The sequence below is a fragment of the Oculina patagonica genome, chromosome 4 (genome assembly GCF_052425735.1).
Source record: "Oculina patagonica isolate OP01 chromosome 4, crgOcupat, whole genome shotgun sequence".
NCBI lineage: Eukaryota > Metazoa > Cnidaria > Anthozoa > Scleractinia > Oculinidae > Oculina > Oculina patagonica.
In genome coordinates, this window is record NC_135761.1 from 11,159,932 (window position 1) to 11,182,674 (window position 22,743).

A 22,743-nucleotide genomic window follows, 5' to 3' on the forward strand; every position below is an offset into this window, starting at 1 on the left:
ACCCTTATAAACCACTTTAAGGTAGCCTTTTGACTTTCAAGCACTGAAAGATAATCAGACATTTCATTTTAAGCCTAATATGTTAAAAAACAAAATTGAATCCAGCCGGTCGCCTCCCACCCTCGTCCCCTTTATTTAATTGTAAAACAAAACAGAATATTCTTGTAGTCTTTTGGGATAAAAATTAATCCTCCTGTCGTAAATTGAAAAATATCTTCTGCAATCTGCGAATTTAAATTTAGCCATTGTCAATTGCATACATTGTCAATTACATCAGTGAGTGAATTGGGGCATGCTTATGCTTACAGGACACCCACGTTTGATTTTAAATACCACAGGTACCTAGTTTTGAAGTCTGAGCATGAGATACAGTGACGGCACAATTTTCGAATGGTTCCTGCTTATTCTTTACTCGGTTCGTGATAAAATTTAAGGTCTTATTTTATACTTGATATCTTCAGTGTGATTTTAACCTGACCTTCAAAAGTCCAGTTGAAAACAATGCTTTCTTGAGGAAACATTATATTTCTGCTTAGCAAGTTTATTGTATTTTTAGTGTTGATATAAGTACTTCCTTCCTTTCGTAAGAAAGAGTGTTGCTGTTGGAATTAAAATTGAATATAAATAACCTGACCTGTAAATCTACTTTAAAACATATGTTTTATCTCCAGCAATGCTACGTGCTAGTAATGCTCTTTATTGAATTGAGTATGTGAAATGTTTAAAAAGGCAAAAGATGCAATAACACACTGGGCAGGGTGCTTGTGTTCTTGACTTAAAAACCAGTCATAAGTATTTTGAAGTACCATTGGCTGTGATAATTCTTACTCATTTCTTAATAAAACTTGACTGAATTACAAATCCTTATAAACCACTTTAAGGTAGCCTTTTGACTTTCAAGCACTGAAAGATAATCAGACATTTCATTTTAAGCCTAATATGTTTAAAAACAAAAAGGAATCCAGCCGGACGCGTACCGCTCTCCCCTTTATTTAATTGGAAAACAAAACAGAATATTCTTGTAGTCTTTTGGGATAAAAATTAATCCTCCTGTCGTAAATTGAAAAATCACTTTTGCAATCTGCGAATTTAAATTTAGCCATTGTCAATCGCATCGCTTTCATAGTGAGTGAACTGTGGCAGACTTGTACTTTCAGCACACAGGACACCCACGATTTATTTTATATACCACAGGTACCTAATTGTGATGTCTGAGCATAAAGTGCAGTAACTTCACAATTTTTGAATGATTGCTGCTTATTCTTAATCAATTCGTGATACATTTAAAGGAATTATTTTATACCTGATATCTTCAGTGTGATTTTAACCTGACCTGTGGAAATTCAATTGAAAACAATGCATTCTTGTGGAAACGTAATATTTCTTCTTACTTATGATACCAGTTTAAAGAGTTGCTATAAAATAGTTCTCTGACAGGCCCAGAGAACAGTGCACCTCCTGACTCGTCAAGATGCGCTTGGGAATGTATCTTAAACCTTCGCCTGTATTTCTGCTGGATTTGGCCATCCTGGGAAGTCTCACTTTTACTGTGAATGGTAAGTATACGATCAGTGAACCATTATCTGGAAAAAAGTACTTTACATGAACTTCAAAGCAACACTATGCAACCTTCCTTTAAAATAATCTCTCTGTTTCTTTGAAACCATCAAGAAGTTTCGCGGTTTCATTTGGGGCTGTGCCTCAAAATTTTTAACTCTATACTGATCATATGCTTGCTTACGTTTGCACGCTTTTCACTGAACACTTTTTGAGATAACAAAAACGTTAAGAAAATGAAATAGGAGATGTTTGTACGTAGGCAGGCAAATATCTATGCTGTTAAAGAGGTGATGAGTATTTCTGCACGGGCAGAGGTCTTTTTCTTCGACTCGTTGGAAGCCGAGAATGTTTCCCACACCCAAAACTAATGTCACTTATCAAGTATTTTTAAATTGTGATGTTTCAGAAAATCAAATGCATATAATATTTTGTCGACACAACGACAGTGAGTACAATTTTTTATCGAACGTTTATATTTGCAACAGACTGAAGTCGACACGCCCCCTTAAGACTTAGAAAGGAAAACGGTTGCTTGTTTTTTTCGCATGAAGCAAAGAACAGTTTTGAAACTAAAATTACATTATGTGGGTAATTTTCTGCAAAAGATCTAGAGCTGAGGTATTTTTTCTTGTCAATGACGACACATACCAGTCTTGTGTAAAGGAGCTGAGAGATTTAATTTAGAAAGATATTGTTGAAAGGATCTTGTTAATGATCTCAAAGCACTGTTTAAAAGAAGACACGACCCATTTACTTCACTTTCTCGCTCAGTACAAATTTCCTTTTCCGAAGACGATAACTACTAAAGTTTCTGATGCAGTAAAGGTCACATGCTGCGCATCTTATTACTTTGTTTCAGCTGCGTTACTGATTACTATTTTTACGCCTCTGAAAACGACTGAATTTGCAATTGTAATTTTTGGCTATGTTGATTGAAAATTTACCGTCTACGATTTTTAAAGGAAACGTTCAAGAAATAGTTCATCACATAATTCTTTATGGAAGAAATTGCATGACGAGGTCGTGGGTGGGGCTGGAGATAACGTTAACGGAAGTCTTTTCGCAGAAAGCTGTACGTTCTTCCTATTTGTAATGAGGGTTTTGGAGGTAACTGCATTAGTTTTGAGTCAAACGTCACAGCCAGAGAAACGAGTCGAAGTGCTTCTCGTGTGTGTGCGAGTGTCATGTGAAATCTGTAAGGACGTGCAAGAACGCATCATGCCAATACAAAAATAGAAAACCTTTGTCTGTGGCTTAAAGTCCTTGAAGGATTTGGTTGGATAAGTAATTTTTTTTTCAATGTGGAATCCTTTTATCCGCTACTTATAAATATTATAGAGGCTAATATATCACTAAGCCCACTCAAAAACAGTTTAATTCTGCATTGTTTTTCTTTGGTATCATTCTAATTTCAACAGCTTTTCTTTTTTATTCGTCAAGCGGAATAATCTACGATCAGGCTAAAATTTCGCAATCTTATTTTCTCCTTAAGTGGTTCGCGTTCCTTGTAAAAGCGCGGGGAAACTGATAACCATGATCTCGTTAATGAATTTCAGCTGAAAATTAAAACTGTGCATGCTTTTGATCTCTCCAAACACAACAGATCTAAAACATATCAGTTCGTGACAATGTGAAACTTATTTGTATCACTGCAAATGGCTGTGAGATATTTAATTGGAAATTAAGCTGTTGCTTGCTCAGGTACGAATCTGCCTTGATCGATAACTGAATATAAATGGTAAAGCCTTAGTCAGTAGCAAATGCAATAATTGGAATTTTTTCAAGTTGCTTTCTCATTGCGGCTAGCTATTTGTGGCAGTTTGATTAAACACAATGTATGGAAGTCACAGAAACGGATTAAACGATCGCGAGTGTGGTCTGGTGCCCGCCGGTTCATAATCTTGCTTCCCACTGGAGGGATTAAAATGTCGTGCGTTACATACGCGTTTTCCATGTATTTAACTCAACAAGGAATCCTCTCCTAGACCACAGAGTTAAATAGAACTGCTGGGCAGTAAGAAATGACCAGAACGAGATAAAAATGAAAGAGACACGTTATATTTAATGAGTTTTAGTAGTAGAAAGAAAACAACTCTGACATCCCTTCCTTCAAAGTCTTCAAAAGCGATCGAATTGCCTTTGACCTTTAATGCTGACAGCCGAGTATCGTATATCGGATGTCACGCTTCAACATAACGCACTTCTTTTATCTATCTTAATGGAGAACTACAAATGGAAATTCAAACGCTTCTGGGTCCGTCTAAAAGCCTTAGGCTTTCTTGTTAGCTGAAGAAGTGGTTAAACATTTGTCTGGGAACAAAGTTGAAACTAACCAAGAAAGCACTTTTTATAAAAAGTGTTTCACTCGCATACATTCTTTATTATTCTATCAATATGTTGTAGTGTATACTCAAATTTTATTACGTTATACAGCAAATTACGTTGATGTGCGTTTCTCAGTAAATATTTCAGCTAAAAGACGTTTGTCGTTCTGTCTGTACAGGGATTTCTCTGCAGCAAAGTGGCAAGCTCAATATGTCAAGGACGTTTAAAGACTGGACCTGCAGCAGTGGATGTTCACCTCCTATAAATTGTCGACTGCCTATTTGCACAAACGTTGCATTTCCTCATGTGTTCAGTGGATCAGAAAAAGTTAGTGTGTTAGTGCAGAACAATTGAAAATCAATTCGATAATGAAACAGTGGGCATAAAAAAAGTATTTATAGGGAAGTTTGATTGGTTCAATTTGATGCTGTTTTTATGAAATCGCCAGTTTCTAAAAGACAATATGTCTTCCGCTATGCCGCAATATATGATCATGAGTCCAGCGAAGGAAACCTCAACATCCTGGATATCTTAAGCTTCCAAATAGTGGTCCGTACTGCGTCTTAATATATGCAAGGCTCAGCAGGTTTACGGGAAATTGAAAATTGTCTACTTCAGCTCCAGACAATGCTGGCTGCATTATGCACTAAACCAGATCAAGCAAATCGAAAAAAAAAAAAAAATGTTTTCATAGAATTGGGTATAGTTTTAACTCGAAATAATCAGGAGTGTGCTAAATGAGGTGGTAGCTAAACTTAAGACAAGAATTGTTTTTTTTTGTCCTTGTGTTCAGGAAAAATACAATTGCTAACTAGATATATACCCAGTTCACATCAAGACTTGAAAATGTTTTGAAAGCTGCTTTTTAGGCAAAATTAGTTGCTTGTTTAGATATCATTTCGTGAAAGACGTTATTGAAAATACAAGTTTAAAACTTTCAGTTGTCAGCCATGTGATTTTCGGGTTTTAATCTTAGATGAAAGATGAAACCTCCGAGATTTTTCTCAATATAATGTGTGTTGCTAATGCAAGTTTTATTTTACGTCCTTTAGGTTCAGGTGCACGTGTCATTGGGCCATGGTGAAGAGTTTTCACGTGTTCACTCTCCTTCTGCTGTGTGGGTTCAATCCGTCAGTACACGTGGATTTGAGGTGTGTGCACGTGAGTCAGGCATTGGATCAAATGGAACTGGAATCATCAACTGGCTGGCTTTCCAAGATCAACCACAAATGACACATGGTAGTGTTACTTTTAATGGAATATGGACAACAGAAAGCAAATGCAAGAAAGTAACGTTATCACAGGTTAGAAAACAATATCGTTACAAGGGAGAAAACTGTTTATAAATCAGTATGGCTTATTAATAGAACAGTAAATTGCAGTTTCGTTTGTTTGTTTTGATAGCTAAATATTTAAAAAGAAATTCAGCAACTATTTATTGGAGTAAGGTGGAAAGTAAATGCATGTAAATGCACACAAATGCTCCTTTTAACGATTGCAACAATTTTAAATAACGCTTTCGAATTATTTTTTATTCTTTCCTTTCGAGTTTTTCTAGCATCAGTTCTATTAGACAATCCTATAAAAATGACAGATTATAGATGTAATTGAAAGGAAATAGGGGATGAAGTGGGGAGGAGGTGCAAGCGAAATCTCGTCATTCAATTGAAAAGGGACTGTTTAGGGCTTTCATTCGATCGATCGTTACCATTTTGAACGTGCTAAAAAATAATGCACGGGTAATTTTTCAGCCCCTATTTTCTTCCTTCACTGCTTATAATAGAACTGCATCATTTGAAATCTTTGACTCTCATTATTATCAATTCTAACACAGTTTTGTTGAATTTATACAGAGTTTTGGTGGAAAGCCTTCTGTGTTTGTCTCAGCTAAGTACACTCGCAGTACAAAGCCTAATGACGCCATGTATATCTGGCTGGAGAATGTGAAGCCCGGATCCTTCGAAGTTTGCATTCGCGAGTTTCTACAGTTCGACGGTAAACACCAGGATACAATTGTGGTGAGTAAAATTATTTGGACGTTTTTGTGAGTTGCATAGATTTAACTTTAAATAAATGTAAGAATGGGAAAAGGGAGTAAAATGACTTTTTGAGGGAATATTGTTCATTTGCGCCCGCGTAGTGTCATTTGTGGCCCGATCGCGAAGCGCAAGGGCCACAAAAGACACTGTAGTCTAAAAGAGCTAGTTGCAGTGCCTCTGAAAATAATATGCAATGCGTTGATTCATGGATAATAATACTTTACAAACTTACATTTTCCTATTGAACTTCGGCGTAAAATTCCTGCAACTTCTTTAGCTAAATTAGCTCGACCGGAGATACACAATTCAAGTGAACAATGTTTCGTTTCTCGCAAGACAACAAGGAGTTGCTCTTTTTGTCTCTTTGCCTTGTGCATTTACTTCTAAATCCGATTTTTTTTTTGCTGTATTTTGTCCCATTTACATCAAGTAGACATTGATTTTTCCTACCGAACACAATTCGCTTCGCAAAAAACTGTTCGAGACTCTTGCGTACGCACCTGAATGGTTTTCCCGCGTCAGCGACGCTGATTGGTTAAAGTTATAATTAATCGGATGATGAACTGAGAACCAATCAGCTGCAGGGCCGTTAATGCATTAATGCACTAGGAGTCATTTGCGGCCCGCAAAGCGCGTGTTTTCAATAGGGCGGTTTTCAATTTGGCCGCATGTATTGATAATAACGGAAGTTAACACACCACTCCACCATAAAATGACTCTTGTTGCTGCAGCTTACAATGCTACACGATGCCTGTTTAGCAAATGTTTTGGGTGGAACAGTGGATATTTAATAAGAACCTTAGTTTCAATTTTTACAACTTCCTAGAATTCGGTAGTTTATCGCCAGGGCTGGTTGTACTTTGTTCCACACTGATGGTACTCATTTGGAATAAGCTGAAATAAGAGATATTAAATATTTTTTCTATCATTTTTTCTTTATTTCCTCACAGGATTGGTTTGCTTTCTATGGCAACGGCTCTGATTTAAATTTTACGCTGGCAGGAGAATCGTTCTTCCCTAACACAGGAACTCCAACTGCAGAAGACAACTATGGCTTCTGTCAAGTGAGTGTATTTGATAAGCAGGTGTCAATCACTTCATCGTGTATAGGCCTATCTCAGTAAACAAAAATAATAAACACCTTACACGTTTTGTTTAATTTTTACCTCATGGTAATGAGGTTGTAGGGATCATTCGCGAAGTCACGTGTTTCCCTCACTCACTCGATCGCGCGATTCTGATATTAAACCGCAATTAATTCATGCATTTAACGGTGAACGTACTGACAGAAAGGTTCTTTAAAACGTTATTCAGCGCATGTCAAAACAAATTATTCTCCAACCTCGTACCCAGGGTCTCTCTCATTCAGGGAACTAAATTGAATTTTCACAAAACAAATCGAAAGAGGATCAGTTACACTTATCCTCTGGTGACAAAAGAGAATAGAATTCGCTCTACGAAGCCTCAGAGCATAGCCTATCAATGTCCCATTCACGTAAGAAAACATTCAAAGACGCGTTTTAGTAAACACAACATTCATGTACGTTTTTGTTTCGCGTCACATCATCTTCGTGTCACGTCATCCGTTCTTCATCTTTTTGAGTCGTGCAGAAACGCTCATCTTTCTCTCAAATTTTATTCGCTCGTAAAATAACGCTATACGTGCTGGCAGAAAAGTAAACATATTCACAAAACAAATTTACTTAATGCTAAAAAGGATCAAAGGTTACACTTAAATATTTTTGTGATGAAATAGAATTCGCGCTAGGAAGCCTGAGAGCACGAACCATCATGACGCAATTCCCATGGAAAAATAAAACATTCACAGGGAAATAAAGTGAGATTGTGTTACATTATTGAACGCTTATTTGAAGAAAAAAAACTACCAATGACCCATTCACGCAAGAAAACATTCAAAGGCAAATTAAGTGAGGTTGTGACCTTACTGAAAGCCGCTATGAACTACATATAGTTACGCTTAAATTGTTATATGAAAAAAATATTACATTCGCCATGTGACGTGTTTTAGTTAACACCACATCAACGGCACGTTTTTGTTTCGCGTCACTTCACCTCGTGTCACGTCATCCGTTTTTCATCTTTTTGAGTCGAGCATATACACGAAGTGCTCGGGCGTATCTTTTCTCTCAAATTTTATCCGCTTCTCAAAAAATAACGCTATACGTGTGACAGAAAAGTAAACATATTCTCATAGCGCTACGACGCCCGAGAGCACGAGTCATCAATGACGCAACTCACGTGGAAAAATAAAGCAAAGTGAGATTGCTTTACTTTATTGGTCACTTATTTAGCAAAAAATGCGGAGGTCGGCACTACATTCATCGAATTACCATGAGGTTGCTCGAAGTGCCTTTGATTTGTATAAGTCTCAAATTATGAGCTTTTGCCAATTAGTATAAGATCCAACGAACAAGTTAATGTCTTCAACCAATGATTTCATAAATGTGATGGTTTCAAGATTGTCGTGTGATATTTTTTGAGTGTAAAGTTTCACCATAGAGGAAAATACTGCCACTTCAGTGCACTATGTACCGTTTCTTTGCATCAAATGACGCCTTTTTTTGTCTATTTCTGTTCACAGGAAGTGCAGTTCAACACAACATTCTATACATCGCCAGTTGTCCTTGTGTCTGTCAATCACTATTACGATCGGAAAGTTAAAAACTGCATTTTACCAGAACACAACATTATCACGGCATGGGTTGAGGTAGGACATAGCTTTTTTTGCATGAATTTATGGCAGTTTGGCCCTCATTAATGTTTTGAACAACTACGCGTTAACACCCAAGAGACACTTTTGAGCCTGTTAGAAATGTATTACAACTGGACCCACATAAAAACAATGATAAAAACTCGCAATACTCCAGTTAACATTTTATTTCCATTTTAGGAAGTTGGACTCACATCCATGCGGATGTGCGTAAAAGACCTGAGTGGAACGGGAGCCCAACACGACCCTTTGTCTGTTAGTTATGTTGTAATTGGAGGTTAGTTACTATGCTATCTTTAATCTAAAACTTGGCTAAAACTAAGGCTGACTTATTTAAATGTTCATACCTCTGATTAATCAAGTGATCACCTTGTAAAAAAGTTGGAGCGATCTAAAAATTAACAATGAATTATTTATAACTGATGATGCTCAGTCGTGCACCTATCCTGCAGTTCTAAAAATAGATCGTTCAAACTTGATCACGAGAGTTATCCAGTATATTATCTGTTTTAGTTAAATTATAAAATGGAATTGTAATGCAGCTAGTCTTGAAAGCGGTATAAGTACAACTTGTTTTTTTACCAATACTCTTTTGTTTAACAGATCTCGATCGATACATTTCGTGAAGTGCATTGTCCATCTTCTGGGGCAAATATAAGACTCAATCTTGCTCCTTTGTTTTACAGATCTCAATCCATGTCTGGGCGTGCATTGTCCTTCATTTGGCGTTTGTAAAACTTACAGCGCCTATGAAGCTCGCTGTGTGTGTTATGAAGACTGTCCTTCCTATCAGGACCCAGTGTGCACCGCGAATGGTACAACATACGACAACAAATGCTGGCACGAGTTGAACTACTGTAGAGGACTTGAGAATAATCTTGTGTACCACCCAGGAAGCTGTGAGGGTAAGTCAGGGTGTCTGTAAAATTCTGCACAACCTCATGAATCGCAAATGCCAATTGGCTTATTGATGCAAACGGGTAACTGGGGGTTTTGCTGTGTAAAAAGACTAGTAATACTTTTGTTTTCTCCTTGGATAGGATAGCCTATTTGCCCAGAGGGAAGAATTAAAAGAGTAACGTTTATCCTTGCTCAAAAACTCAATGCAGATTTTGTCATCTTTATCTTATGCATCGCTTGTTCACTGATTTACACATTATCCAAATTGAAGTTGAATTGAAATTAAAGCCAAAAGAAATGGCTTAGAAAATGCCCACTGTCTCTTTTAAAATCCTTTTATCATGTTTTCTCGGGCCCGTAGGGAGGGAGGTGCGATGGGTGCGTCCGCATCACCCCCCCCCCGCCCCCCCACGAGCCTTGGATGTCCGCTCATTGTGAAAAACAAATTTAAAATAAATGAAGGGAAATGGTATTTCTGTACTTCGACTATTTACATTCAATATAATCTTTTGGGTTGAAGGCCCACCATTTGTAAAGTCGTGTCGTACGTTTTGGACCACATTGTGCGATTCTAGGTTAATTTTAACGATACGTTCCACTTAATGTCCTTCCTAGTCGAGAGAGACTGGGTACTTGTTCATTGGGCTCGGAAGCATCCAAGAAGGTTGGAGCTTGCCACAGTGCTAAAAGATAAAAATACCGACTCTGGCTGATTTATGTAATTACCATTTGACACAGAAATGATGAAAGCTATCTTTTTCCTGTTTTTCTTCTATGTACTGCCGTCATTGTTAGCTAAATAAATTGTAAGTTACGTTTTCAAGTTTCTGTTTCGAAAAATATGATTTGATTTTTAAAGTGTACCAGAATTATTGTCGTTGTTACCTTTACTTTTACCTGCCTTTTTTCCCTAACAAACTGCCTGTCAAAACGCATGAAATGCTGTCTCTGATAACCTATTTTTTTTCAAAATAACTTATTTTTTCAACATTTCCTAGGGAAGGATACCCCTAGAACCCCCCTACGTTATCGCACCTGCGGCGCTCAAAAGCACCCCCCCCCCCCCATAAAAAATCCTGGTTACGGGCCTATTGTTACTCGAGCGTTGAAAACCATAGCAAATGATTAAAATAAGTCATTTTAATTTTTTAAACAGGTTTTCCAATTGAGCGTGGTCGTGTTGAACTTCTTCGTGTTCCAAAGTGGTCTGATTCAAGCTGCCAGACGGTCGCTTTCCCGCCATACCGGTTTTATCCGGACAAGCAAGTTCATGTACAGATAACAGTCAATCATATGAATCTGAACGATTCTGAAAGAGTGCACGACGCCATAACTTCCTGGACTGAAAATATCAATACGAAGAACTTCACAGTTTGCGCAATGCAATCTGGGAGAAAGAGCAAGAACTTCAATCCATTTGCAACAGTTGGTTGGCTGGCGTATCAGGGAGCACCGCCCAAAGGAATGACGGGAAACATCAAGATCAAGAAATGGTGGTCTGGAACAAATTGCGCAGATGTGACTTTTCCCAAGGTTGGATTGTTTTTATGTTTTTTTTTTCAAAAATGTAATAAATTTTGTAAGATTTCAACATACTCCTTGAAATCTTGAAGCTCTAGTATCCCAACTTCAAAATAGGAACAGTAAAAGCATAAGGTTTTGTATGGGAGAAACAGTTGTATTCTTTAACCGGTAAAAAGCAGCAATTGAGTATATCCTTTCCAAATTGACTACATTCTTCCTTGGTCTACACTCTTAAAAAAAACAACAACAAAACAAGAGCTAGTTTTACAAAAATTAAAAAGTTTTGCATTAAAAGTTCACGCGTCGCTCGTGGTTTAAATAGACATCTCATGACGTCGTTTCTTCACCAGCAGTACGAAGAAGCCATTCTTCCCATTATGAGTAAAAAAGATGTCATATAATTTCTTATATTATCTATCTTATTGTTTCTTAACGCAGGACAAGTTTAAGGAGGAGCCTTTAGTTCTCGTGACGTCAGAACATTTAAGGACCGGAAAGGAGTATGATGCCGCGCTGATCTGGACAGAGGATGTAACCAAGGACTCATTTAAAGTCTGTCTCCGAGAATTACAAAACTTTGGTGGAAAGCATGAAGATATTAGCGTGGTACGTACTTTTGAAAAATAACACAACCAATAGTTTAGTTAAGTTATATGTGAAGAGAAAGGTTAACCATTTAACCACCTACAACCCGTTAGCAAATTGCTTAAAAAAATTAAATAACCGACTTTCATTCTGACCTCTGTCTTTTGCAAGTTGTTGTTAAACTCCTTCTTGTAAATGGTAGTTGCACATCGAGTTCGTAAAAAAAAATGTTGCAAAACAGGGCCTGATTGTTCTAAAGCCGAATATCGCTAGTCCAGGAATTAAAAACAAATCGAGGTTTCAATTTATCTAAATAATAATAATAATATATATATATATATATTTTTGTATTATCTCGTATGAAAGTGTTCCTCTGGTTTAAGTTAAAAATAAATCAACGTTAAAACTGAAGGAAAGCAAAAATATAAACAGAAAATCTCGCTAAAACTTCGCACTAATCTAGGACTAGCTCGATCAAGTATGTGTTAATGTAATTTGTAAGACGCGGTATAGAAGAAAAACGCGAAGCTTTTAGTGGTAGACCGTAGACATGAACTTGAATCTAAAAACGGATTGCATTTAGAAACCCCAGTCATCACGTTTAGATCAACTTTAGTTGCCAGCTCCATAAATGTGATTAAAGAAAATACGGAAGCTTTTATAATGGTGTTCTGTTTATTCAAACCAAGTCCATTGCATTTTATTGCAGAACTGGTTGGCGTTTACTAAACTACACAAGCCGCTCTTTACTGAACATGGCTCTGTCAAGTTTCCAAACACCAAACCACCAACAGATGAAAATAACAACGCTTACTGCGAGGTAAGTTTACAGAAAAGTGCATGGAAAGAAATCAACAGGCTGCGTGGAAGGCAGAATAAAAAGAAACTTTATCAGTGCAGTTGTTTACTTTTTGGTTAACTCGGACTAATTATATTATTGGGAAACAAATGATGTATGAAGTTGTCAGAAATAATTCCCTGTCAATACCATGCTTAAGTGCATTGCGTTTGGGCGTACAGAAACTAACTCAGCCTCTATACAGACCAATAAAATGTCCTTAGATAATAACCACTCAAATAACAGCTTATTGAGGTTTTATCATTTGTTATATTACAGTTTGTGCAGTTTAAACGAAGTTATAACACAACACCATCAGTTCTTGTGTCAGCCAATCACAGCACAACAGCAAGTGGAAACTCGGCACCAGTCCACAACGGTATAACAGCATGGATTGAGGTAAAACTTTGTTAATTTAATAATAATAATAATAATAATAATAATAATAATAATAATAATAATAATAATAATAATAAATAATATTTTAAGAGGAGGCCTCCAATCACCTATGGGGTTGTTTTCAGGAGGGTCCTCTGAGAAAATATAAGTAGGGGAAAAACAGGGATACTGCGACATGCGGCGGCGGCGGTAATGACATCACAATACCCCAGGTGACGTCATAGTTCCCCCAGGGGTGACATCATCATCATCATCTAAAAATACATCCCACAATCGTCTCTTTTTGCGGTGGAATTCATTAAAATGATGACATCACCATCTAAAAATAGTATATTCCTCTCAATCATTGGTTTTTGGGGTGTAATTTAAAAATAGAATAGTGACGTCACAATGCCACAGTGGTAAACGTCATAAAAATGATGAGATCATAATTTAAAAATAGAATAGGGACATTATTGCCTTCATCTTGTTTATTGTCGCAAAATAAAATAAAATTGTGATATAGGTTAAAGAATCTGCATTCAGAAGTCTTTTTTAGAGGCAAAATTATCGGTATATTTAAGCTTTGTGGAGCAGCCGACCGAAAAGTCTTGGGAGCGATTATTTCTCGTTTCCATTCTAACTCGGGCGATAGTTCGAATATAATGTATGCAGGTTGGCGCAATGTTTTGCTGTGAAAGACCAAAGTGGCATTTTCATAGTCCCGCATATTTGGATCATCTCTGGTAAGTTTTTGCTTCTAGTCCAAACAAGAATTAAATAACTTCGTGAACCTCAATCAACTAACGCCAAGATTTGTTGCACGCGAATTCGCGTTTAATTAATTCGAATTCAACTTGAACTATTAATTAGTTTACGAAATCAACAGTTCACTGGCACTTTTTTGTGTAACGAAATTACCTTTGTAAAGTTCAATGATGTCATGGTTTAATTTTCTACTCCATGGCGGTAGCGGTTTTCAGAATTTCACAGTACAGGCATAAGTACCGATTCATTTCGGTCAAAGTTTTTAGCTTTGTAATTATTCAAGTTGTCTTGTCGCATACATTTAGTACTGCTAACATACCGGTAATTGTTTTTTAAAACAATGGTAAAGACTCGATGTGCTCTAGTGAACAAAGCATGAAACAATAGAGTGAACGCGCTTCAGTGACTTCGGATATAAACACGAGTGTTCGGTTAATAATAAAACACTAAACACACAGATTGTAAGTAAAATAAACTTTTATTTCGATCGTTCAACATTACAATGATTTAATTTAATAATCCTCTTCTTGTCCTTCGTAAGATTTGTAAGGCGAGTTTTTATGTATTCGCCGGGAGCGTCTGGAAGGTCTTTTCGGTTCATCATCCCAGTAATTTACGAATCGGATTTGAGGTCGTTTCCGCTTTTTAGGCGGAGATAATGATTCCACCGTGGGAGGAGGTGTCAAGATCGATGGAGGAGGGGAGGGAGGTAAGGGAGTAGAAGTTGCCATGGAAGTAATTACTTGTTGGTTTGGCGTTTGAACAGGAGCTGCTGGTATTGTTACCGGTGATTCTTGAAGGGGGGTTGGCACTGTTGGTAAGTTGCCTGCGGTAGATATTTGTTTCTGCTCTTGGGTTGCTTCTGGTATAGAATTGAGCTGGTGTTTGTATGTCAAAAACCTGTTTTGCAGCTGCATGTATTGCCTTGCTTTTTCGTCTTCTGCAAGGTCTCTACGAGAGAGAAAGCCATCCATATTGTTCTGCAAGCGTTGCATTTCCGAAATTACCGGAGGAGTCATCAAGTTTTGCTGCTTAAGATATTGCACTAGTTTCTTAGAAACGTTGCCTTCTACTTCGCCTTTGTCGAATCGTTCTTCACCAGGTAATACATTTGTTCGCAATCTGCAACTTTCCTGAGTGGTTGGTTTAAGATCAACAAACAGATAACCAAATGGTCTTTGTACCGCGTCTTCGTACTGTTTCATAAACCAAGCAGTTTGTCCTGGATACATTTGTTTTGCTAGTGTCAAAATCTGCAGTTTGTCGCGGGGGTTTTTGAAAAGTACCAAGTAATGGCTGTTTAATCTGATGCTTCGAGTGCCTTTGCCTTGATGGAACAGGTTTTGCACAATGTAAATGACACTCAAGTTGCGATGATGAGATCCTTTAGTAAACAGGTTCACGACTCGGTTATCACTTCCGGCTTCGATCATTTGGTCGTCGATGACAATCAAGTTTCGTATATTAACATCAAAGTAGGAATCTTGTTCTAAGGTCTCAGGGATACCCTTGCTAAATTCAATTCCAGGTATCGTCATCAACAACTCGCTATAAGCGGGCTGCCATTGGGAATAGCACCAAACAATCCTCTCAGGGGGTAGGTGAATTGTCTTGTGAGCCTGTTGCAACAAAGATTTAACCCAGAGCGTCTTACCCGAACCTGTCATTCCCGCCACCATACAGGTAAACGGATGCCCCAAGTGAAACCGCTGACACTTTTCTCGAGAAATCGACATAGCTTGAAATGGAGGAAAACCGGAAGTACTATGTTTACTGCTCATGTGTCTTTGCATGCTATCTTTCCTTGAAAAATCCTTTTGACATATAGGACAGGACCAACTCATATCAACTCCCTCACAACTTAACGAGAACTAAATTTCTGTGCAATGTTTCACAATTATATTGTATCTCCACTACCACCACCACCACAATTCTATTGTTTAACTCCACCACCACCACAATTCTATTGTTTAACTCCACCACCACCACCACAATTCTATTGTTTAACTCCACCACCACCACCACAATTCTATTGTTTAACTCCACCACCACCACCACAATTCTATTGTTTAACTTCACCACCACCACCACCACAATTCTATTGTTTAACTCCACCACCACCACCACCACCACCACCACCACAATTCTATTGTTTAACTCCACCACCACCACAATTCTATTGTTTAACTCCACCACCACCACCACCACCACAATTCTATTGTTTAACTCCACCACCACCACCACCACTTCCACCACCACCACCGCAATTCTATTGTTTAACTCCACCACCACCACAATTCTATTGTTTCACTCCACCACCACCACCACCACCACAATTCTATTGTTTAACTCCACCACCACCACATTTCTATTGTTTAACTCCACCACCACCACCACCACCACCACCACCACCACAATTCTATTGTTTAACTCCACCACCACCACAATTCTATTGTTTAACTCCACCACCACCACCACCACCACAATTCTATTGTTTAACTCCACCACCACCACCACCACCACTTCCACCACCACCACCGCAATTCTATTGTTTAACTCCACCACCACCACAATTCTATTGTTTCACTCCACCACCACCACCACCACCACAATTCTATTGTTTAACTCCACCACCACCACATTTCTATTGTTTAACTCCACCACCACCACTATTAATTATAAAGAAAAACCTTACTACCGTTAGTTCATTCTATAATCATGACTCGTGTAGTAAAGAACAATCGAGGTTTCCTTCAACTTTTAGCTGACTGTCCTTCTCATCAACGCCAGTTTCTTCTTAAGACAGCCACTCCACAACAGATGCACGCATTAGTGCAACTTATTTATAACGTTCTCAAGGAAAACATACCAATCTCTGAAGAAGATAAGCGTAAAGTGATACCCTACAAGGATGATCTAGTCAACCTCGTTGAACCAAATGTTCCCTTCAAGACAAAGAAACGAATTCTTGTACAAGAGGGTGGAGGCTTTATTCAAGAATTATTAACCCCTGTTATAAGTAGTTTGGGACTTCTTATGTTATAAGAGCATAGCTGCATCCTTAAAATTGATCATTTATATCTTGCTTTTAACGAGTGCTGGTCAATATGAAGAGAAAGATAACCTGGGACGACGAAGAGGAGGAAAGCGGACAAGAAGATAGCACAACCTCTGATGACGAGAGCGATGACGAGGAACCCCGGATAAAAGATGTTTTAAATAATCTTTCCCAAGCTGTGTCTAGAAAGTATGCTTCTGAACTGCTGCATAGCATGGCCACCTCCAAAGATATCTTGTTTTGGACACCACGCGGACAATTACTCCGAAATCAACGCATAATACCAGTAACAAACATTTCAGAACTGGTCGAGTATGTGCTACTTCCACATAACGATGATGTAGCCAAACCCCGCGCACTCAATACCTTTTCAGAGGGACTGGCGGAGCTGGGAGTAAATAAGCGTTTGATAAAGAATAAGAAAGTTCTAAGCGATATATTACAAAAAGAACAAGCCTATCGTGATAAAGAGGAAGAGGAGGATGACAATAACTCAACTGGCAGTAGTGAAGAGGAGGGAACAGCTTCTGAGGAGGGTAGTGGAGATGAGGAATCTCAAGGGAGCGAGAGCGACAGCGATAAAGAAGCCGAGAATAGCGATTTCGAAAATGTAATTCAGACAAAAGCTAGTTCTCCATGTGAACACTGCGAGGGTTCCAATGTATATGATACTGCGATCATGAAATGCCCGAAGTGCTTTTGGGAAGATAACTATAAAATTTGTCCTATATGTAAGCACGAAATCCCTCTTGATCGAAAGCACGGAAAGGATACTTTGCGTCGATGTTACGATTGCGGAACTATAACACACAAGAACGTGAAGACATCAAAATCCACATTTTTTCCCCCAAGCAATGAGGAGGACGAAGACGATTAAATTAAATCATTGTAATGCCATGTTGAACGATCGGAATAAAAGTTTGCTTGAATTACAATCTGTGCGTTAAGTGTCTTATTATTAACCGAAAACTTGTGTTTATATCCGAAGTCACTGAAGCGCGTTCACTCTATTGTTTTATGCTTTGTTCACTAGAGCACATCGAGTCTTTACCATTGTTTTAAAAAACAATTACCGGTATGTTAGCAGTACTAAATGTATGCGACAAGACAACTTGAATAATTACAAAGCTAAAAACTAACTTTGACCGAAATGAATCGGTACTTATGCCTGTACTGTGAAATTCTGAAAACCGCTACCGCCATGGAGTAGAAAATTAAACCATGACATCATTGAACTTTACAAAGGTAATTTCGTTACACAAAAAAGTGCCAGTGAACTGTTGATTTCGTAAACTAATTAATAGTTCAAGTTGAATTCGAATTAATTAAACGCGAATTCGCGTGCAACAAATCTTGGCGTTAGTTGATTGAGGTTCACGAAGTTATTTAATTCTTGTTTGGACTAGAAGCAAAAACTTACCAGAGATGATCCAAATATGCGAGACTATGAAAATGCCACTTTGGTCTTTCACAGCAAAACATTGCGCCAACCTGCATACATTATATTCGAACTATCGCCCGAGTTAGAATGGAAACGAGAAATAATCGCTCCCAAGACTTTTCGGTCGGCTGCTCCACAAAGCTTAAATATACCGATAATTTTGCCTCTAAAAAAGACTTCTGAATGCAGATTCTTTAACCTATATCACAATTTTATTTTATTTTGCGACAATAAACAAGATGAAGGCAATAATGTCCCTATTCTATTTTTAAATTATGATCTCATCATTTTTATGACGTTTACCACTGTGGCATTGTGACGTCACTATTCTATTTTTAAATTACACCCCAAAAACCAATGATTGAGAGGAATATACTATTTTTAGATGGTGATGTCATCATTTTAATGAATTCCACCGCAAAAAGAGACGATTGTGGGATGTATTTTTAGATGATGATGATGATGTCACCCCTGGGGGAACTATGACGTCACCTGGGGTATTGTGATGTCATTACCGCCGCCGCCGCATGTCGCAGTATCCCTGTTTTTCCCCTACTAATATATGTTAAACATTAAAATACATTAAAATCTAAAATACAATAAAACGAAGTTATAACAACGTACACTGACAATTATGGATAAAGCGGTCGATAATGAAGCTTTAGACATTAGCAGTTAAGTGGTAACAGTAGTAGCAGCAGCAAGTTGTGCAGTGTTTACAAATGGCAGTGGGTTGGTGTGGTAATGGCAGTGGTGTGGTAGTAGTAGCCTTCACTTATTGTTAACTTTATGCAATTGCAGAACATGAACGCCTCTGGATTCAGAGCCTGTGTCAAGGAATTGTACGAGACAAGATATGATCCTGTGTCAGTTAGCTATGTGGTCCTTACAGGTTAGTGAATACTGAAGGTCACACAGGGTAGGGGAGGGGATCCCTGTTCCCTTTTTTAAGAGGAAAATTTCCTCTTTTTCCCCTTGTTACCAAGAAGTAATTTGTCGATATTTAGCTTTGTTTTGCTTTGTTCTTTTGTTCCCAATTATTTTATGGTGATTTTCCCTTGTTCCATGAACCCGCTGGGGATGCCTCAACACAGCTTTTATTTACTTAGTAAGGATTAACTAAGAAATAACCTGCTTTCACTTACATGTATTAAGACAAACAGCCAACAGATGTTTGCTATTTTGGCAGATATTTGTGATCCTGGATGGGACTATTTTAATGGCTTCTGCTACTTTACAAGTCAAACATGTGTCAACTGGACCACAGCATTGCAAAAATGTCGACAAGAAGACTCCGTCCTTGTTGATGTCAGCAGCAATGAAGAGAATGTGTACTTGCAGCATCGACACAATGGTGCAAAGTCTTGGCTGGGGTTGAATGATCGATTTGTGGAAGGCAACTTCACTTGGGCGGATCGAGGAGAAGGAAACTTTACGGCTTGGGCTCAAAATCAGCCAAATAATTTCAGAGGAGAAGATTGTGTTCACGCACTTAGTGTGCAACACAGCTACGAGTGGAATGACGTGCAGTGCAGCGATTGTCATCAGTATACTTGTAAGAAAGGTAAGATGTCAATCAGTGTTTATTAGACCGAATACAAATCGATGAGGCCGAATGCGATGCTCGAATTAGTACCCAGCTTCAAATAAGCGCCCCCCAAAATCAAAAATATTGAATAAACGCCCCCCTCCCCCACCCTCCCCTACAAAAGAAGAATTTTTATTAATATGACATAACAGTACAGATGTTCTTTAAAGTCCTTCAAAGTCGCACAGATTTACTTTCATTTCCTTGAGGAAAAAAGAAAACAATGTGAATGCATTCACATTAGTAGCTTCCTCGTTAAACTTCGCGCCTAAATTATATGAGGCAATTTCTAATTAAGTTTCCTGCCTCCAGTGACTTCAATCACCACCTGATTAAGAACGTCTAAAAAACGTCTTAAGAACGTTTTAGGCTCAAGTTTCACAAAAACAAATTTGCTACTACACGTTTTTTTTTTAGTTATTATGTTACAGTGTCGGTCTACTAGAAATAAAGCTAATGTCATTTGAGGGTGAAAATTGATAAATAAAATAAGCGTCCCATTTCAATAAACGCCCCCTTTCACCTCAGAAAATTAAATAAGCGTCCGGGCGCTAATTCGAGCATTCACGGATTAGTTGAATAAAAGATGCTTTATCACGTTGTTTTCTTTTCGTGTTGTAGAGGAAGGTAGGTTAAAGCCGTACATGGTAGAAAACAATTTTAAGTCAGTATTGAAAATTCGAAGTAAGCCATGCAGTGGCTACAGAGGAGCATCGATGGCTAAAATTATTCACAGTTGCCTAGTAATAGAAGATTGGAGTGTCCAGGAACAGTTGAAAAATTAAATACATTGTGATTAACCCTTTTATTACAATAATAACTATTCTCTAATTTCTCCTTTTAAACATAATTTTGAAGAGAATAAACGAAATCTTACTGTCAGTTTACATTGTCTTCATCTGACGCCACATTCTCTCTACTAACGTTCAAGGAAATGTTTGACATGTTTGACTGACAATCTGTAAGGAGAATTACTATTACCAGTTTAAATTAGCTCACCTTTTGTTTGCCATTTAATATAAACACGCCTTTTTGATTATATTATTTTTATTTTTATTGTTAAGCTTAGTTTAAATTCATCTTGTCTGTTCAACAGACCTAAATGAATGCGAACGACAGACAAATGAGTGTCATCAGCATGCTAGCTGTACAAATGAACGTGGATCATACTCGTGCAAGTGTAACCACGGTTACATTGGTGATGACTTGATATGTTACTATGGTTCCTGTTCTGTGATCAGGAAATACGTCAGCAGTGTGAGCGGAAATTACGTCATTGATCCAGATGGCGCGGGAGGCCTGGCACCATTTACAGTTTACTGTGACATGAATGACAAGAATGGAGTTGGCGTGACAGTGATAAGTCACGACAGTGAAAGCAGAACGCACGTGCAGGGATGTGAATCTCCTGGTTGTTATTCACGTGACATTCATTACACAGGAGCGAGTCTGTCTCAGCTGGCGAGTCTTACCAGAGTCTCCTCACACTGTAAACAGTTTATCAAGTATGAGTGTTATGAATCATATATGAGGGCGTACGGGGATATGTCGTGGTGGGTGTCACGTGATTCTAATAAGATGACGTACTGGGGTGGAGCATCACCTGGTAGTGGCAAGTGCGCATGCGGAATGACCAACTCATGTGCAGACCCCAGTCTTCCTTGTAACTGTGATAAGAATGACTATGTATGGCGTGAAGACAGCGGTCTCCTCACTGACAAGACACATCTTCCAGTTACACAGCTGAGGTTTGGGGATGTATCCAGTCCCGAGCAAGGTTACCACACACTGGGAAAACTGAAATGCTATGGAAAAGCATGAACACTGTCATCTTGATGTAGTTTTCCAAACAAGCACAATCAACATTAGCTTTACAGACGCAAAAATACTGGCTAGGCGTAGGATTTGTAGTAATCATTTAAGGTTAGGAATGAACGAATTACAAAAATGATAGGCCGCGAAACTAATTCATAGTAACATACATTTTAAAAGAAAAAACAAAGAAATGTGAGGCTGTTAGAAATTAGGGGTATAATTTTTTCACTTTGTTGCCACAAAAATTTTTAGAAACTCTCTTCCAGTTAGCAACGGATGTAGACCGAAATAATAATAATAATAATAATAATAATAATAATAATAATAATAATAATAATAATAATAATAATAATAATAATAATAATAAAAAATAATATTTTAAGAGGAGGCCTCCAATCACCTAGGGGGTGGTTTTCAGGAGGGTCCTCTGAAAAAATAAATGTTAAACATTAAAATGCATTAAAATCTAAAATACAATAAAAAGACAAAACCTATGTTGTATGCTAACTAAGATTAAAAACTAGGACAAGAATTAAAATACTACTAACTAAGGTTAAAAATGGCAAATAAAAAAGTATTAAAATCTAAAAGGAAGTACAAATGTCACAGATCTAAAATATAAAATAATTTCCTACTGTCCTAAAAAAAACTAATTACAAATAGTTATCGATTAAAGTGACAGCTTTATTTCAGTAGTAATGTAGCCAGGCACAAATCGACTCATACAGCGAGTTTGATTTGTTCAAGTTATTGTAAGGAAACGAGCTTATTACTGTTATTTACTGATCAAATCTTCATTTAAAACAAAAATAATTAACAAATTTAACTATACCGTTCATTGTTTATGGGGTGGGGGGGGGGGGGGGTGGGGCGAGGAATGGTGGGATTTGAGAGGGGCCAGGCCAAAAAATTATGGCTTTAAGGTGTGCGGGGGGAGTAGGGGAGAGATTCAAGATAATTACCTTTTTAAGTGTTGTATGATGGGAACTAAAATAGTGCAAAACTTCTACCAAAATGCCTAAAAGAACGTTTCTGGGGTTCGAAAAATAAAAATTTTCCCAGGGAAACATGCCCCTGGACCCCCCTACATTTTTTATGTACCGAACAGCATCAAAACCATTCCACCAAATATAATAAACAAAGGTAACCCGGCAGTAAATAGACACAGTAACAATCACATCCATCAATATACA

General features: G+C 37.8%; 2 protein-coding genes across 2 annotated transcripts; one reads left to right on the forward strand and one right to left on the reverse strand.

Annotated features, from left to right (window-relative positions):
• Positions 1–914: 914 nt before the first annotated feature.
• On the forward strand, positions 915–22,372 carry LOC144651420 (uncharacterized). The gene is made up of 16 exons (XM_078511351.1): positions 915–1,556; positions 4,064–4,212; positions 4,938–5,189; positions 5,739–5,903; positions 6,875–6,988; positions 8,527–8,652; positions 8,836–8,932; positions 9,342–9,560; positions 10,712–11,088; positions 11,518–11,685; positions 12,374–12,484; positions 12,782–12,901; positions 18,949–19,039; positions 19,337–19,711; positions 20,832–21,828; positions 22,214–22,372. Exons 1-15 carry the CDS (start codon positions 1,472–1,474, stop codon positions 21,554–21,556), a joined length of 3,174 nt encoding a protein of 1,057 aa, XP_078367477.1. The 5' UTR covers positions 915–1,471; the 3' UTR covers positions 21,557–21,828; positions 22,214–22,372.
• Positions 13,867–15,843, reverse strand: LOC144651511 (uncharacterized). Its single transcript, XM_078511472.1, has 2 exons — positions 15,773–15,843; positions 13,867–15,592 (listed from the first exon to the last, which is right to left on the reverse strand). Exon 2 carries the CDS (start codon positions 15,490–15,492, stop codon positions 14,161–14,163), a length of 1,332 nt encoding a protein of 443 aa, XP_078367598.1. The 5' UTR covers positions 15,493–15,592; positions 15,773–15,843; the 3' UTR covers positions 13,867–14,160.
• Positions 22,373–22,743: the final 371 nt, after the last annotated feature.